The following is a 17,968-nucleotide window of genomic DNA, read 5'->3' as shown; positions in this document are numbered from 1 at the left end:
CACACAGGCAGCCCAATTCACGTATTGGTCTTTTGACCAATCAGATCCGCTCTGAAAAAGATCTGATGTGAAAAGATCTGATGTGATTGGTCAAAAGACCAATTAGAGGAAATAAGTAGATTGTACATTATTGTATGTGGGTGGGGTTGCTTGCATTTCTATTGGCTGTATAATATGTGGCAGGCCAAGGCTGCACCTTTACTGTGCTTTGGTTCAGAACATTCCTTCCTCATCTACAGGGGAATTTCCATGCTAACGGAATTACACGGAGAGTCTGATTTTTCACTTTAAAATGTATACAACCCCCCCATTGATTTCAATGTTTCACACACCATACAATTCTATGCACAAGGACAGATAGTTTGGTAACAGATTTAAACTGAGAGAGATTTTACCGTCATTCTGTTACTAAACATTGCATCTGCACAGTTCTTCCAGTGAATGTGTTCTTGTGAAAACGTCTGTGTAAATGATTCTAATTAGTCCTTGTGCAGAGTTGTATTGCTTGTTAAACTTAGAAATCAATGTTTTTTGTTTGGCATATATTTTGAAGTGAAAACTCTGAGTGATTCCGTTATCAGGGAATTTCCCATGGGCCTTCTCCCAGATCATATGAATCAACATTGATTTTAGATATTGCCAAGACCTTGGTGACCAAATAACTAGATCTAACCTTCACAGTATAGAGAAGATGGAGGATGGAGAGAGGGAGGGGGTAAAAGAGATGAGAGAAAGAGAGTGAGAGGAAGGAAATGGAGGAAGGAAGGAGAGAGAGAGACTTTACCTATTTGCACATCATTACAACATGGTATATAGAAATATGACATTTGAAATGTCTTAATTCTATTGGAACCTCTGTGAGTGTAATGTTTACTGTTCATATTTATTGTTTATTTCACTTTTGTTTATTATCTACTTCAATTGCTTTGGCAATGTTAACATATGTTTCCCATGCCAATAAAGCCCTTAAATTGAATTGAAATGTAATTGAATTGAGAGAGAATTGTTTGTTTTCATACCTCTTCATCACCCCCCCCCCCCCCCCCACACACACACACACACACACACAGTTTTACACTCATTGTTAGCTGCTGCTGCTCTGCTACTGTTCTTTATTTTACTATTATTATTATCTATCCTGATGTCTAGTCACTTTACCCTGCCTCCATGTACACATCTACCTCTAATACCTTATTATTATCTATCCTGATGCCTAGTCACTTTACCCTGCCTCCATGTACATATCTACCTCTAATACCTTATTATTATCTATCCTGATGCCTAGTCACTTTACCCTGCCTCCATGTACATATCTACCTCTAATACCTTATTATTATCTATCCTGATGTCTAGTCACTTTACCCTGCCTCCATGTACATATCTACCTCTAATACCTTATTATTATATATCCTGATGCCTAGTCACTTTACCCTGCCTTCATATACATATCTACCTCTAATACCTTATTATTATCTATCCTGATGCCTAGTCACTTTACCCTGCCTCCATGTACATATCTACCTCTAATACCTTATTATTATCTATCCTGATGCCTAGTCACTTTACCCTGCCTCCATGTACATATCTACCTCTAATACCTTATTATTATCTATCCTGATGCCTAGTCACTTTACCCTGCCTTCAGATACATATCTACCTCTAATACCTTATTATTATCTATCTGTCACGTCCTGACCAGTAGAGGGAGTATTTGTTATTGTAGTTTGGTCAGGACGTGGCAGAGGGTATTTGTTTTATGTGGTTCGGGGGATTATGTGTATGTAGAGGGGTGTTGTATTTATGTGTTCCGGGGTTTTGGTGTATGTTCTGGGTTTTTGTGATCAAGGTTTCTAGTTTGTATATTTCTTTGTGGTCTGGTTGGCTCTCGATCAGGAACAGCTGTTCATCGTTGTTCCTGATTGGGAGTCATATTTAAAGTGCTTGTTTTCACCTGTTTAGTTGTGGGTAGTTGTTTTTGCACTGCGTTTTGTTAGCCTGCAAAACGGTTCCTGTCGTGTTTCTGTATTTTCTCGTTTTTTTCGTGTTCCCATCTTTAATAAATAATATGTTGAGCACGCAACCCGCTGCGCCTTGGTCTCATCACTACGACAGCCGTGACACTATCCTGATGCCTAGTCACTTTACCCTGCCTTCATATACACATCTACCTCTAATACCTTATTATTATCTATCCTGATGCCTAGTCACTTTACCCTGCCTTCATATACACATTTACCTCTAATACCTTATTATTATCTATCCTGATGCCTAGTCACTTTACCCTGCCTTCATATACACATTTACCTCTAATACCTTATTATTATCTATCCTGATGCCTAGTCACTTTACCCTGCCTCCATGTACACATCTAACTCTAATACCTTATTATTATCTATCCTGATGCCTAATCACTTTACCCTGCCTCCATGTACACATCTACCTCTAATACCTTATTATTATCTATCCTGATGCCTAGTCACTTTACCCTGCCTCCATGTACACATCTAACTCTAATACCTTATTATTATCTATCCTGATGCCTAGTCACTTTACCCTGCCTCCATGTACATATCTACCTCTAATACCTTATTATTATATATCCTGATGTCTAGTCACTTTACCCTGCCTTCATATACACATCTACCTCTAATACCTTATTATTATCTATCCTGATGCCTAGGCACTTTACCCTGCCTCCATGTACATATCTACCTCTAATACCTTATTATTATCTATCCTGATGCCTAGTCACTTTACCCAGCCTTCATATACACATCTACCTCTAAAACCTTATTATTATCTATCCTGATGCCTAGTCACTTTACCCTGCCTCCATGTACATATCTACCTCTAATACCTTATTATTATCTATCCTGATGCCTAGTCACTTTACCCTGCCTCCATGTACACATCTACGTCTAATACCTTATTATTATCTATCCTGATGCCTAGTAACTTTACCCTGCCTCCATGTACATATCTACCTCTAAAACCGTATTATTATCTATCCTGATGCCTAGTCACTTTACCCTGCCTCCATGTACATATCTACCTCTAATACCTTATTATTATATATCCTGATGCCTAGTCACTTTACCCTGCCTCCATGTACATATCTACCTCTAAAACCTTATTATTATTATTATCTATCCTGATGCCTAGTCACTTTACCCTGCCTCCATGTACATATCTACCTCTAAAACCTTATTTTTATCTATACTGATGCCTAGTCACTTTACCCTGCCTTCATATACACATCTACCTCAAGTACCTGGTACCTCTGCAAATTGATCTGGTACTGGTACTCCCTGTATATAGCTCCACAGTGATCTGGTACTGGTACTCCCTGTATATAGCTCCACAGTGATCTGGTACTGGTACTCCCTGTATATAGCTCCACATTGATCTGGTACTCCCTGTATATAGTTCCACAGGGATCTGGTACTGGTACTTCCTGTATATAGCTCCATAGTGATCTGGTACGGGTACTCCCTGTATATAGCTCCACAGTGATCTGGTACTGGTTCTCCCTGTTTATAGCTCCACAGTGATCTGGTACTGGTACTCCCTGTATATAGCTCCACAGTGATCTGGTACTGGTACTCCCTGTATATAGCTCCACAGGGATCTGGTACTCCCTGTATATAGCTCCACGGTGATCTGGTACTGGTACTCCCTGTATATAGCTCCACAGTGATCTGGTACTCCCTGTATATAGCTCCACAGTGATCTGGTACTCCCTGTATATAGCTCCACAGTGATCTGGTACTGGTACTCCCTGTATATAGCTCCACATTGATCTGGTACTGGTACTCCCTGTATATAGCTCCACATTGATCTGGTACTGGTACTCCCTGTATATAGCTCCACAGTGATCTGGTACTGGTACTCCCTGTATATAGCTCCACATTGATCTGGTACTGGTACTCCCTGTATTTTGCTCCACATTGATCTTGTACTGGTACTCCCTGTATATAGCTCCACATTGATCTGGTACTGGTACTCCCTGTATATAGCTCCACAGTGATCTGGTACTGGTACTCCCTGTATATAGCTCCACATTGATCTGGTACTCCCTGTATATAGTTCCACAGGGATCTGGTACTGGTACTTCCTGTATATAGCTCCATAGTGATCTGGTACTGGTACTCCCTGTATATAGCTCCACAGTGATCTGGTACTGGTACTCCCTGTATAAAGCTCCATTCTTGTATATTTTATTTTATTCTTCTTGTTAGCATTTCACTGTAAAGTTTACACCAGTTGTATTCGGCACACGCACGCACACACACACACACACACACACCTTGGCCAATCAATGAGGTGTTTGTCGAACGATGCTGGAAGTAGCTCAGTTAATAATAATGAGCCGGGGAGCACAGTCCATCTTTATCCTTCTCTCTGTCCCTCTCTCCTGTACCAACCTGTAGTACCTGTTGGAGGAGTTGTCATGCTGCATCATCCTCAGAACCGTTCCCCAGCACTGCACCATCCTCAGAACCGTTCCCCAGCACTGCACCATCTTCTCTCATAAAACAACCCACGGGGATATCCAACACAGCTATTCCCCTGGTCTTTCTCTCTCAAACTACATTTCAATTTAAGGGATTTATTGGCATGGTAAACATATGTTTGCATTACCAAAGCAAGTGAAATAGAAAATAAACAAAAGTGAAAAAAACTATAAAAATGAACGGTGGACATTACCCTTCCAAAAGTTCCAGAAGAATAAAGACATTTCAAATATCATATTATGTCTATATACAGTGTTGTAATGATGTGCAAATAGTTCAAGTACGAAAGGGAAAATAAATAAATATAAATGTAGGTTGTATTTACAATGGTGTTTGTTCTTCACTGGTTGCCCTTTTCTTGTGGCAACAGGTCACAAATCTTGCTGCTGTGATTGCACACTGTGGTATTTCACCCAATAGATATGGGAGTTTATCAAAATTGGATTTGTTTTCGAATTCTTTGTGGGTCTGTGTAATCTGAGGGAAATATGTGTCTCTAATATGGTCATACGATTGGCAGGATGTTAGGAAGTGCAGCTCAGTTTTTGACCTCATTTTGTGGGCAGTGTGCACATAGCCTGTCTTCTCTTGAGAGCCAGTTCTGCTTTCGGCGGCCTTTCTCAATAGCAAGGCTATGCTCACTGAGTCTGTACATAGTCAAAGCTTTCCTTAAGTTTGGGTCAGTCACAGTGATCAGGTATTCTGCCACTGTGTACTCTCTGTTTAGGGCCAAATAGCATTCTAGTTTGTTCTGTTTTTTTGTTAATTCTTTCCAATGTGTCAAGTAACCATCTTTTTGTTTTCTCATGATTTGGTTGGGTCTAATTGTGTTGCTGTCCTGCGGCTCTGTGGGGTGTGTTTGTTAACAGAGCCCCAGGACCAGCTTGCTTACGGAACTCTTCTCCAGGTTCATCTCTCTGTAGGTGATGGCTTTGTTATGGAAGGCTTGGGAATCGCTTCCTTTTAGGTGGTTGTAGAATTTAACGGCTCTTTTCTGGATTTTGATAATTAGCGGGTATCGGCCTAATTCTGCTCTTCATGCATTATTTGGTGTTCTACATTGTACACAGAGGATATTTTTGCAGAGTCTCAATTTGGTGTTTGTCACATTTTCTGAATTCTTGGTTGGTGAGCGGACCCCAGACCTCACAACCATAAAGGGCAATGGGTTCTATAACTGATTCAAGTATTTTTAGCCAGATCCTCATTGGTATGTCGAATTTGATGTTCCTTTTGATGGCATAAAACGCCCTTCTTGCCTTGTTTCAGATCGTTCACAGCTTTGTGGAAGTTACCTTTAGGCAAATCTCTCTCGCTCTCTCTCTCTCCCTCTCTCTCTCTCTCTCTCTCTCTCTCTCTCTCTCTCAATTCAATTAAATTCAAAGGGCTTTCTTGGCATGTGAAACATATGTTTACATTGCCCAAGCAAGTGAAATAGATAGTAAACAAAAGTAAAATTAACAATGTAACAAAAATGTCTGTCTCTTTCTCTAAGACTCACTCTGTGCTACAGTTGCATGCATACTTATTCTCCCTTACCCTCTCTCTCTTTCCCTTCCTCCCCTCTCTCTCTCTCTCTCTCTCTCTCTCTCTCTCTCTCTATGTTTTCATGTGCTCTGCCGTATGCATCTGCTAGCCTCACCTGCTGCATGGCAGATCTCCCATAAGGAGCTCAGCAGTCATAGTCTTGTTAATTGCCTTTCTTAGAGAGAGAGAGAAGAACAGAGAGGGAGCGAGAGAGAAAGGGGAGGGAGAGCGAGAGAGGAACACACAGGGAAAGAGAGAGTCCCCTGCTGCATCGCCTGGATCTAGCTGTGGCAGTGCGTTAGAGAGGAGAGAGAGAGAGAGAGAGAGAACGTCAGCATCCCATCCTGCCTGCCTCCACCAGTCTAGTCTAGGTGCTCCATCTGACAGCACAAGATTGATGGATTGAGCTGTTTATCGCACCTAACATCAATTCTGTCCTGCCTTCTCTTTCATTCCCTGCCTCAGTCCCTCATCCCCTCCCTCCCACCCCTCCCTCCCCACTCTTGGACCCCCACTTTCCTCTCTCCTCCGTTTTTAAAGGCATATTTTATGCTGCCAGAGAGAGCGGCGCGACAGTGAGAGAGTGAGAGACGATCCTATCTGCCTCAAAGCCTTTCGCAAGGATTCGCTAGGAAGCGCTAGCCGGGACTGAGCTGGACTGGACCGTGGCATTCCTTGGAGGAAGAGGAGGGAGAGCCGGTGGGACACGGCACCTCGGCCATGAGTGCAGGGTGGACATGATGGAAGAGGAGGGGGAGCCGCTGACCGGAGGAGATGGACTGACCGGAGGAGATGGACTGACCGGAGCTGGTGAGATCTACATTTACTGTAGATCATAGGCAACTCCAGGCTTCGGTGGCCAAAGTGCTGTCACCCTTTTCCCCCCCATCCCCACAGATGATTAAACTAATTGCGTTCTATACTGAAGATCTTGATTAGTTGATTATTTGAGTCAGGTGTGTTAGCTGGGGCAACAGTGTGACACCAATCAGGCCCCTGAGGACTGGAGTTGGCCTTCCCTGCTGTAGATACAGCTTTTTTCTCTCTTTAGTTCACTCACTCGTTCTTAGAATGCTGCTCGTTCATCCTCTCCTCGTTCTCGCCGTCTATCTCGTTCTCTTTCTTTCTCCCTCTCCTATTTGCTTTCTCATTCATTCTCTCTCTGTTTTCCCTTTACCTGTGTCCTCAATTCTCCCCATCCATCCTCCACTAACCTCCACTCCACATGCTCCACTTCTCTGCATTCTACCCCTCTGGACACACACGCCATCTCTATTTTTGGTTTACATTTGGTTCAGTTGTCAACTAACGTGAAATAAATAGAAAATGTCACCATGTCATTGAATTTAGGTTCCAAGTTGTGTGAAAAAAATGCAAAATGTCCTTATGTTGATGACCTTTTTCAAGTCCAGTCAGTTTTCCATGTGGATTCAACGTCATCACATTTAATGGTCTTGTTGAAAACAACGTTGTTTCCCGGGCCCACCCATACGTAGAATTTGGATAAAAGTCTGCTAAATAGCATATATTAATATTTGTATTATTATTATTATTATTATTGTATATTATATAGTGATTCAATCATTTTTTGCCCAGTGGTTATATTTGTTAGTCTGAAGCTTATTGACGTGTGTGTGTGTGTGTGTGTGTGTGTGTGCGCGCACGCGCGCGTATGTTTCTATGCCTACGCTCGCGCGTGTCTATGCCTACGCTCTTGTTCCCTGGGGTAGAAAAAGATCAAAATGCACAATGCACCTTCAAAGGTACACATAATGATCTCACATGGTACTGTTCGGTACCTTTTAGGGTACCACCCGGCATGCTCTATTGCAGGGGGATTTTCAGAATTGTTTATTTCAATTTGTGTGTTTTTTCATGCAAATTGATTGATTCTACACAAAGATTTTTTTAAAATTATTTTTATTTCACCTTTATTTAACCAGGTAGGCTAGTTGAGAACAAGTTCTCATATACAACTGCGACCTGGCCAAGATAATGCAAAGCAGTACGACACAAACAACAACACAGAGTTACACAGGGAATAAACAAACATACAGTCAATAACACAATAGAAAAAAAGAAAGTCTATATACAGTGAAAAATAATATAAAGATAAATAACATACATTTTTCTAAACTAATCCAATTTGTTAGTAGTTGGACTTCTTGCACCCGTTACTGAGATTGTTCCCATTTAGATTGTTAATCAATTTGTCTACCTTGGCAGTCGTTCTAAATGCAGGTTGCTGTTGATTAAAAGTTCACATTTTTATATCCTAACTCTGGCTGGATTCCAATAGGAATTAAAAAGCACTTTGCAAGCCAGCATAATGTGACTTGCATGATGTGGCCTGCAATCCAGCAGTTTCAGATCACTGTGTTGGGGTAAAAATGGACTTTCAAAGTATGGCCTTATATGATATATGTATCGTTGTCACGTCCTGACCATAGTAAGTTGTTATTTTCTATGGTAGAGTAGGTCAGGGCGTGACAGGGGGTGTTTGTCTTTTTTTTGTATTTCTATGTTCAGTTTCTAGTTTTGTATTTCTATGTCGGTGTTGTTTGGGTTGATCTCCAATTGGAGGCAGCTGATCCTCGTTACCTCTAATTGGAGGGCATATTTATGTTTGTCCCACCTGTGTTTGTGGGTGATTATCTTTTGAGTAGTGTGTTTTCCTCTCTGCGTCACGGTTTGTTGTTTTCTGTGTTTCAAGTATTTAAGCTTATTGCATTTAGTTTCACGGAATAAATAAATATGTGGAACTACGAACACGCTGCATTTTGGTCCAATCCTTCAGACAGCCGTGACAATCGTCATTAAGAGTTTAATTTCAATTCTAAAATTTTCACTTAGGCACTCACTTGGTGAAAGCCACAAGACTGAAAGGCATGAATGCAACAACCATGTCTCTGTCACTAGCAAACACAGTCATGGGTGGTACTGATAACTCTAAAATTAATCTGAAAGGCACCCTGGGAAATATGCAAATACAGTTTTACACCCTACAGTGTTAAAACAACACCCCAGAACCTTTTTAGAGGTACATTTTTGCCCCTTAAAAGGAACCATCTTGTCCCTTAAGGTACACTATTGGCTCTTTTAAGATACAAACTGTGTGTGTGTGTGTGTGTGTGTGTGTGTGTGTGTGTGTGTGTGTGTGTGTGTGTGTGTGTGTGTGTGTGTGTGTGTGTGTGTGTGTGTATTTTAAGGATCCTAAAAACCACCGTGTGTGCCAAACTGTTGTCACTAATAAGCTTTGGCAGAGACAAAATACATCTCCCGTGGTCATCACTCCAGGTGCATGATAATGAGATAAGCGTTGATTTCAGTGGTGGCACTGAGCCTCCATTCTGTCTCCTCCTGCGGCTGATGCCATGGCTCTTCAGGAGGACAAATACTGCAGTTTCACCATAGGGCTCACTATTGTTAGCATCGTAGCACGCTAAACTCGGATGTCTTCCCTGAAGGGTAACAGCTAGTGACTGAAGCCTTTATGAAAATGAACGAAGAATGAGGAACAAGGAGCACACACAAACCCTCTCTCTCTATTTCGTTCCTCTCCTCATCACAGCTTATGGGATCAGGGGATGTTTTGAAATATATGTCAAAATAAGATAATTTCCTGTCAAGTAAAGCTCTTTTTCCCCCTCGTCCTCCCTCCATCTCTCCCTCCATCCCTCCCTCCATTCCTCCCTCCATCTCTCCCTCCATCCCTCCCTCCCTCCATCCCTCCCTCCAGCTCTCCCTCCAGCCCTCCCTCCATCCCTCCCTCCCTCCAGCCCTCCCTCCCTCCATCTCTCCCTCCATCCATCCCTCCCTCCATCCATTCCTCCAGCCCTCCATCCATCCATCCATCCCTCCCTCCCTCCCTCCATCCCTCCCTACATTCCTCCATCTCTCCCTCCATTCCTCCCTCCATTCCTCCCTCCATCTCTCCCTCCATCTCTCCCTCCACCTCTCCCTCCATCCATCCCTCCATCTCTCCCTCCCTCCATCCATCCCTCCCTCCATTCCTCCCTCCAGCCCTACATCCCTCCAGCCCTCCCTCCATCCCTCCCTCCAGCCCAACTTTAAGTGGGTGTGTAATCAGTAGTAATGAACACCTCTGCTCTGAACCTGTGCATTCCAAATGGCACCCTATTCCCTTTATAGAACACTGCTTTTCACCAGGGCCCATACGTATCCTATCCCATGTAGGGAGTAGGGTGCCATTTGGGACGCAGCCGTTGAACACCTCCGTTTTTGTTTTCTCAAAGTGCGGAGGGGGAAACGGAAGAAGGGAATTGAACAAAGAAGGTAATTATAGAGCTACAGAGCCACAGACAGGTTGACAACCTCCCATTACCAATCACAAGGTGAATTTGTTTCTCTTGTCGCTGGATTGACGTAGAAGAAGAGAGGCAGTGAGAACAGCGTTGGGTGAGATGAGACGGCCTTGGCGCGTTCAGGTGACCTAGACTAGAGTTTGGTATTCATTGCACCCGCGCGCTCCACATCAAAAGTCTAAAAGAGGTCAAAGGTCAGAATCCATTATATTTTTGACCCTGACTGACACAGTTTTGAACCGTCACCTGTATGAATCATATCAGCATTGACTATACTCATGGGCTAATGTTATCGTAGTGTTTCTGGCACTATAAGCAGCATAATGGTGTTACAAGCAGCATATACCTTATAGTTAGATAACCTCATTATCAATCCATTACGACCCAAGCTGTGAAAACACAAATCCACCTTTAGTATCTAGGATTTGAACCTATACTAGTCTGGATGTTACCACTTAACCCTCTGACGTCTATCCATCCCTCCTGGTTCACCAGTCTAAAACCACCTCATTAACATGCAACTTAACTGTTTCACGCCGCTTCATTAAACCTAGGTGACAAATCCTTCCACCACCATTAACTGTCTGTCCTCTCTCTAGTAGATCCCAGGGCCTTAATGTGACAGTAATTCACTCTCCCCATTCTACCAGCACTTATTGGGCCTTTTGTTAAAACATGAATCTAGTCAGGTGTGTGTCTAGCAGGCCGTGCTAGCTGCTGTCGTTCTGGTGATTGAATCATCAGCATAGTCCAGGTGTTCTTCTGTAACGGCAGAAAAAGGAGAGACAGCGAGAGATTTTTTTTCTCCCAAGTTTCAAATCCCACTGAGCCCTCGGCAGGCAGTGAATTATGGGTAATGCGTTCAATGCATTCCCCTACTCCTAGGTAAATTATATTAAAAGAAAAAAACATGACTATGTCTTGGGCCCGGCCTCGTAAATGTAATATCTATTCATGAAAGGGATAAGCGAGGTGATTAAGATCGTCGTTACAACGGCTGCTAACCCACTTTCACAGCCACGCCAGGGCTTTTCCAGGCTTCTCCTTCTCAGGGAAATTGCTTCATTTTCTCACCACGTGGCTTCTGCTCACTCGACGCTCTGCAGGGGATGTAGGTGCATGCCAGGTGGGAGGTATGGAGGGAGGGAAGGAGGAGGAATTTCTCTGGCATGATTTTGTGAGAACTGTGAATGAGCAGCACTCCCACGTGGGTCTTCTTCCCGAGTTCCGGCCTCCGCCTTCCCACTTTTCTCCGAGTTACGGGCTCAGGACTCCGGCCCCAAGTGGTAAACACGTAGGAAGGGGAGGAAAGAGAGATGAAAGTAAGAAAGAGAGAGGGAGGGAGGGAGGGAGGTTAAACGAGCGTCTGCTAGACACAGACTCCCCCCCGCAAGTCCTTGGAGGTTCATTAGGGCTGTCGTCCCAGAAAAATCACCCTGTGCACTTCAGAATACATTACCCCCTCCGTTCCCTCCCTCCCTCCCTATACCAGAGCTATTATTTCTAGATTCATATGAAACGTATCACAGATGGGCACACCTCACTTGGCGTGGCCCCCCTCCGGTGTGTGTGCTAGTCTGTGCAAGTGTTCATGTGAGCGTGCGAGCCCTTTGTGTGTGTGTGTGTGTGTGCCTGATTTCAGTGTATGCATGCCTGCATGTGCGTGCGTAGTCTCCTCCGGTGCATCTCCAAGGACCCCCCTCATTGGTCTATTTCCATATTTATGACGCCAGAGGAGTAGTGTAGGTTGTACATTATACTGCACCTGTGTTTCTCTGTCTCTCCATGCTAATCCAACACACTGGAGTTGGGTCACCTGTTAGTTTATCAACTAGTCTAGTCTATACACCTGGCTAATTCTCTCCTGGTGCAATTAGAGTCAAACTAATTAGGAATTTGTAAACTAATTAGGTCAATTCCATTCCTGTTAGGGGTCAATTACATAGTCCCTGGTAGTGGAAGTTGGTACAGCTTTGCAGGTGCATGGATTCTGTTCTCTATTGATACATCATTTTGTAATTTGGTGTACAATTTAGAGGCAAGTCAATATCATCTTGGATAGTTGTGGCCACATGTTGACTTCAACAGTGAAAGGAGTATCCCTCTTGACTTTCTAAAATCTCTGTTGGCCTACAGCTGAATTAAATGGGTTAGTCCTGTAGACCTACAGTTGAATTAAATGGGTTAGTCCTGTAGACCTACAGTTGAATTAAATGGGTTAGTCCTGTAGACCTACAGTTGAATTAAATGGGTTAGTCCTGTAGACCTACAGTTGAATTAAATGGGTTAGTCCTGTAGACCTACAGTTGAATTAAATGGGTTAGTCCTGTAGACCTACAGCTGAATTAAATGGGTTAGTCCTGTAGACCTACAGTTGAATTAAATGGGTTAGTCCTGTAGACCTACAGTTGAATTAAATGGGTTAGTCCTGTAGACCTACAGCTGAATTAAATGGGTTAGTCCTGAAGACCTACAGTTGAATTAAATGGGTTAGTCCTGTAGACCTACAGTTGAATTAAATGGGTTAGTCCTGTAGACCTACAGTTGAATTAAATGGGTTAGTCCTGTAGACCTACAGCTGAATTAAATGGGTTAGTCCTGTAGACCTACAGTTGAATTAAATGGGTTAGTCCTGTAGACCTACAGTTGAATTAAATGGGTTAGTCCTGTAGACCTACAGCTGAATTAAATGGGTTAGTCCTGAAGACCTACAGTTGAATTAAATGGGTTAGTCCTGTAGACCTACAGTTGAATTAAATGGGTTAGTCCTGTAGACCTACAGTTGAATTAAATGGGTTAGTCCTGTAGACCTACAGCTGAATTAAATGGGTTAGTCCTGTAGACCTACAGCTGAATTAAATGGGTTAGTCCTGTAGATCTACAGCTGAATTAAATGGGTTAGTCCTGTAGACCTACAGCTGAATTAAATGGGTTAGTCCTGTAGACCTACAGCTGAATTAAATGGGTTAGTCCTGTAGACCTACAGCTGAATTAAATGGGTTAGTCCTGTAGACCTACAGTTGAATTAAATGGGTTAGTCCTGTAGACCTACAGTTGAATTAAATGGGTTAGTCCTGTAGACCTACAGTTGAATTAAATGGGTTAGTACTGTAGAGAGAGTTGCTGATTGGTGGAGTGATTAGAGCCCTGTGAGGTAGAGAGAGCTGTAAAGTGGCTGATTGGTGGAGTGATTAGAGCCCTGTGAGGTAGAGAGAGCTGTAAAGTGGCTGATTGGTGGAGTGATTAGAGCCTTGTGAGGTAGAGAGAGCTGTAAAGTGGCTGATTGTGACTAGATGTCCCCTATGGTAAAGTGATGGGCCTTGAGCAGCTCAACAGCTGCCATTGTCCCATGATCCCTGACAAGGGTATGTTCTTCTCACCATACAGACTATTCAAGTTTCATCACCAGTCATTTACATTTACGTCATTTAGCAGTGGGTCATGGTAATATAATGTTATTAACATGTCACATAGTCTTAATGTTAAACACCAGTCATGGTAGTATCATGTTATTAACATGTCACATAGTCTTAATGTTAAACACCAGTCATGGTAGTATCATGTTATTAACATGTCACATAGTCTTAATGTTAAACACCAGTCATGGTAATATCATGTTATTAACATGTCACATAGTCTTAATGTTAAACACCAGTCATGGTAGTATCATGTTATTACCATGTCACATAGTCTTAATGTTAAACACCAGTCATGGTAGTATCATGTTATTAACATGTCACATAGTCTTAATGTTAAACACCAGTCATGGTAGTATCATGTTATTAACATGTCACATAGTCTTAATGTTAAACACCAGTCATGGTAATATCATGTTATTAACATGTCACATAGTCTTAATGTTAAACACCAGTCATGGTAATATCATGTTATTAACATGTCACATAGTCTTAATGTTAAACACCAGTCATGGTAATATCATGTTATTACCATGTCACATAGTCTTAATGTTAAACACCAGTCATGGTAATATATTGTTATTAACATGTCACATAGTCTTAATGTTAAACACCAGTCATGGTAGTATCATGTTATTAACATGTCACATAGTCTTAATGTTAAACACCAGTCATGGTAGTATCATGTTATTAACATGTCACATAGTCTTAATGTTAAACACCAGTCATGGTAATATCATGTTATTAACATGTCACATAGTCTTAATGTTAAACACCAGTCATGGTAATATAATGTTATTAACATGTCACATAGTCTTAATGTTAAACACCAGTCATGGTAGTATCATGTTATTAACATGTCACATAGTCTTAATGTTAAACACCAGTCATGGTAATATCATGTTATTAACATGTCACATAGTCTTAATGTTAAACACCAGTCATGGTAATATATTGTTATTAACATGTCACATAGTCTTAATGTTAAACACCAGTCATGGTAGTATCATGTTATTAACATGTCACATAGTCTTAATGTTAAACACCAGTCATGGTAGTATCATGTTATTAACATGTCACATAGTCTTAATGTTAAACACCAGTCATGGTAATATATTGTTATTAACATGTCACAGTCTTAATGTTAAACACCAGTCATGGTAATATCATGTTATTAACATGTCACATAGTCTTAATGTTAAACACCAGTCATGGTAGTATCATGTTATTAACATGTCACATAGTCTTAATGTTAAACACCAGTCATGGTAGTATCATGTTATTACCATGTCACATAGTCTTAATGTTAAACACCAGTCATGGTAGTATCATGTTATTAACATGTCACATAGTCTTAATGTTAAACACCAGTCATGGTAATATCATGTTATTAACATGTCACATAGTCTTAATGTTAAACACCAGTCATGGTAATATCATGTTATTAACATGTCACATAGTCTTAATGTTTCATCACCAGTCATGGTAATATAATGTTATTAACATGTCACATAGTCTTAATGTTAAACACCAGTCATGGTAATATCATGTTATTAACATGTCACATAGTCTTAATGTTAAACACCAGTCATGGTAGTATCATGTTATTAACATGTCACATAGTCTTAATGTTAAACACCAGTCATGGTAGTATAACCAGTGTTGGAAAAAGTACCCAATTTTTATACTTGAGTAAAAGTAAAGATACCTTAATACTCAATTAAAAGTAAAAGTCACCCAGTAAAATACTACTTGAGTGAAAGTCTAAAAGTATTTGGTTTTAAGTATAAATCATTTCAAATGTCTTATATTAAGCAAACCAGAAGACACAATTTTTTAGTTTTTTTAATTTACGGATAACCAGGGGCACAGTTCAACACTAGGAAATAATTTACAAATGAAGCATTTGTGTTTAGTGAGTCTGTCAGATCAGAGGCAGTAGGGATGACCAGGGATGTTCTCTTGATAAGTGCGTGAATTACACATTTTTCCTGTCCTACTTAGCATTAAAAATGTTTGAATTGTGATTATAGCTAACTAGTGATTACTGATAATAAAATGAGTTTGTAACCTAATGATATGATCTGTCTTCAGTAGCAGAGTGCTGTGTTTGTAACACCCGGCCCATACGTCAAGACGTGTAGAGTACCCACGCTTCATTAGCCAGGTTGATGATGCTGGGAGAAAGGACAATTCTGCCCAGGCACTGCGGAACGAGGACGAGGGGGTGCACTGTGTGTGTGTGTGTGCGTGCGTGTGCTTATGAGTGCGTGACTGTGTTTCTGCTTGTGTGTGTTTTTAGAAGCGAGTGTGTGAGTTTCTCCCTTGGCACGCAGCCCTCCAGGTATGGTGGTGAGCTCATGCCTCGATGATACCCGTCATACTGGCATCAGATGGTGGGTACAACCGATGGCATCCCCCCTCCCCACCACCCAGCCTCCTCCATTAGTTCCCCATTGGGGAGAGGGGGAGCTGGGCATTCAGGGCGATGGATGTCAGGGAACTCTGGCTGTGACACACGCTGCAATCGGATAAATAGATTGCAGTCCGTTTGCATAATCTAAAGCGAACCGGGCCATCAATCACACGCGAGGCGTTTCGCTCCGAGCCGTTACATAGCCACAGTGTTAAACCTCTCCGAAGACATATTGTGTTGATGATGGGGGAAGGTATTTTTCCATGCTTACTACCGTAGAGTGAATGGAAAGACTGGCACTGAAGTGGTGTTGGATTTTATTGCCTTTCATTTGGGTTTCATTTGGAGGAGAGGTGCCATGCTCGTCGACCTCGTTAAAAGCCTAAATGAAATGGTCGTAGAGGGCATTGTGGTTAATATGGAGATGAATGGTTATTTGATAGATGGTTTTGCCCTTTGCAGTGAAATGTGTGTGTGCGTGTTTCGGTGTCTGTCGGTGTGTCTGTCTGTGTGTTTTTTTTCGGTGTGTCTATCTGTGTGTTTCGGTGTCTGCGCGCCTGTGTGTGTGGTGTCTGAATTATCTCAGATTATTCATTGTTCATGAGTGAACAGCTTTGTATTCTCTCTTAATGATCTTCCTCTCTCTCTGTTTCTGTATCACAGGTGTTATCCTGATTCCCAAGCTGCCCCATGTGGAGTTCAGCCTGGGTAAGTATCTGTTCTTCTGGCTCTGTTCTTCTTCTCTCTCTGTTCTTCTTCTTCTTCTCTCTGTTCTTCTTCTTCTCTCTGTTCTTCTTCTTCTTCTCTCTGTTCCTCTTCTTCTTCTCTCTGTTCTTCTTTATGTCCTTTTCTCTGTCCTTCTCTCTCTTCTTCTTCTCCTCTCTTTTCTTCTCTCTCTGTTCTTCTTTTCTCTCTGTTCTTCTTCTTCTCTATGTCCTTCCCTCAGTGTTCTTCTTCTCTCTGTTCTTCTCTCTCTGTGATTCTCATCTTATTCCATGCCACAGGGTTCCAATTTCACCTTGTAGTCAGAGCTCAGATAGCCAGACACATCCTATCACTGACTTGATGCCACTATGAGACCGGTCAAACATACACACGCGCCCGCGCACATTTTTTTTTTTAACCTTTATTTAACTAGGCAAGTCAGTTAAGAACAAATTCTTATTTTCAATGACGGCCTAGGAACAGTGGGTTAACTGCCTTGTTCAGGGGCAGAACGACAGATTTTTTATCTTGTCAGCTCAGGGATTTGATCTTGCAACCTGTCCAACGCTCTAACCACTAGGCTACCTGTCGCCCCAGCCGATAGATCAAAGACTAGACTCACTTCTTCCTGACTGTCTTACAGTAGACTGGTTCTGGTTCTTCTTCATGACTGTCTTACAGTAGACTGGTTCTGGTTCTTCTTCATGACTGTCTTACAGTAGACTGGTTCTGGTTCTTCTTCATGACTGTCTTACAGTAGACTGGTTCTGGTTCTTCTTCCTGACTGTCTTACAGTAGACTGGTTCTGGTTCTTCTTCATGACTGTCTTACAGTAGACTGGTTCTGGTTCTTCTTCATGACTGTCTTACGGTAGAGTGGTTCTGGTTCTTCTTCCTGACTGTCTTACAGTAGAGTGGTTCTGGTTCTTCTTCCTGACTGTCTTACAGTAGAGTGGTTCTGGTTCTTCTTCATGACTGTCTTACAGTAGACTGGTTCTGGTTCTTCTTCATGACTGTCTTACAGTAGACTGGTTCTGGTTCTTCATGACTGTCTTATAGTAGACTG

General features: G+C 41.9%; 1 protein-coding gene across 2 annotated transcripts in view; it reads left to right on the top strand.

The window, feature by feature from the left end:
* Positions 1–6,617: 6,617 nt before the first annotated feature.
* The window catches only part of LOC115191775 (type II inositol 3,4-bisphosphate 4-phosphatase-like), a 206,949-nt gene continuing 195,598 nt past the window's right edge, over positions 6,618–17,968 (top strand). Inside the window, exons 1-2 of one of the 2 annotated variants that reach the window (XM_029749680.1) lie at positions 6,618–6,851; positions 16,862–16,906. In XM_029749680.1, coding sequence (XP_029605540.1) covers positions 6,779–6,851; positions 16,862–16,906 — 118 coding nt within the window. In that variant the 5' untranslated portion in view covers positions 6,618–6,778. The remainder of the gene's footprint in view (positions 6,852–16,861; positions 16,907–17,968) is intronic. The other variant, XM_029749679.1, reaches the window with a different exon arrangement.

The sequence above is a fragment of the Salmo trutta genome, chromosome 4 (genome assembly GCF_901001165.1).
Source record: "Salmo trutta chromosome 4, fSalTru1.1, whole genome shotgun sequence".
Taxonomy (NCBI): Eukaryota; Metazoa; Chordata; class Actinopteri; order Salmoniformes; family Salmonidae; genus Salmo; species Salmo trutta.
The sequence above is the reverse complement of the archived record's forward strand: the minus strand, read 5'-3'. Positions and strand labels throughout refer to the sequence as shown.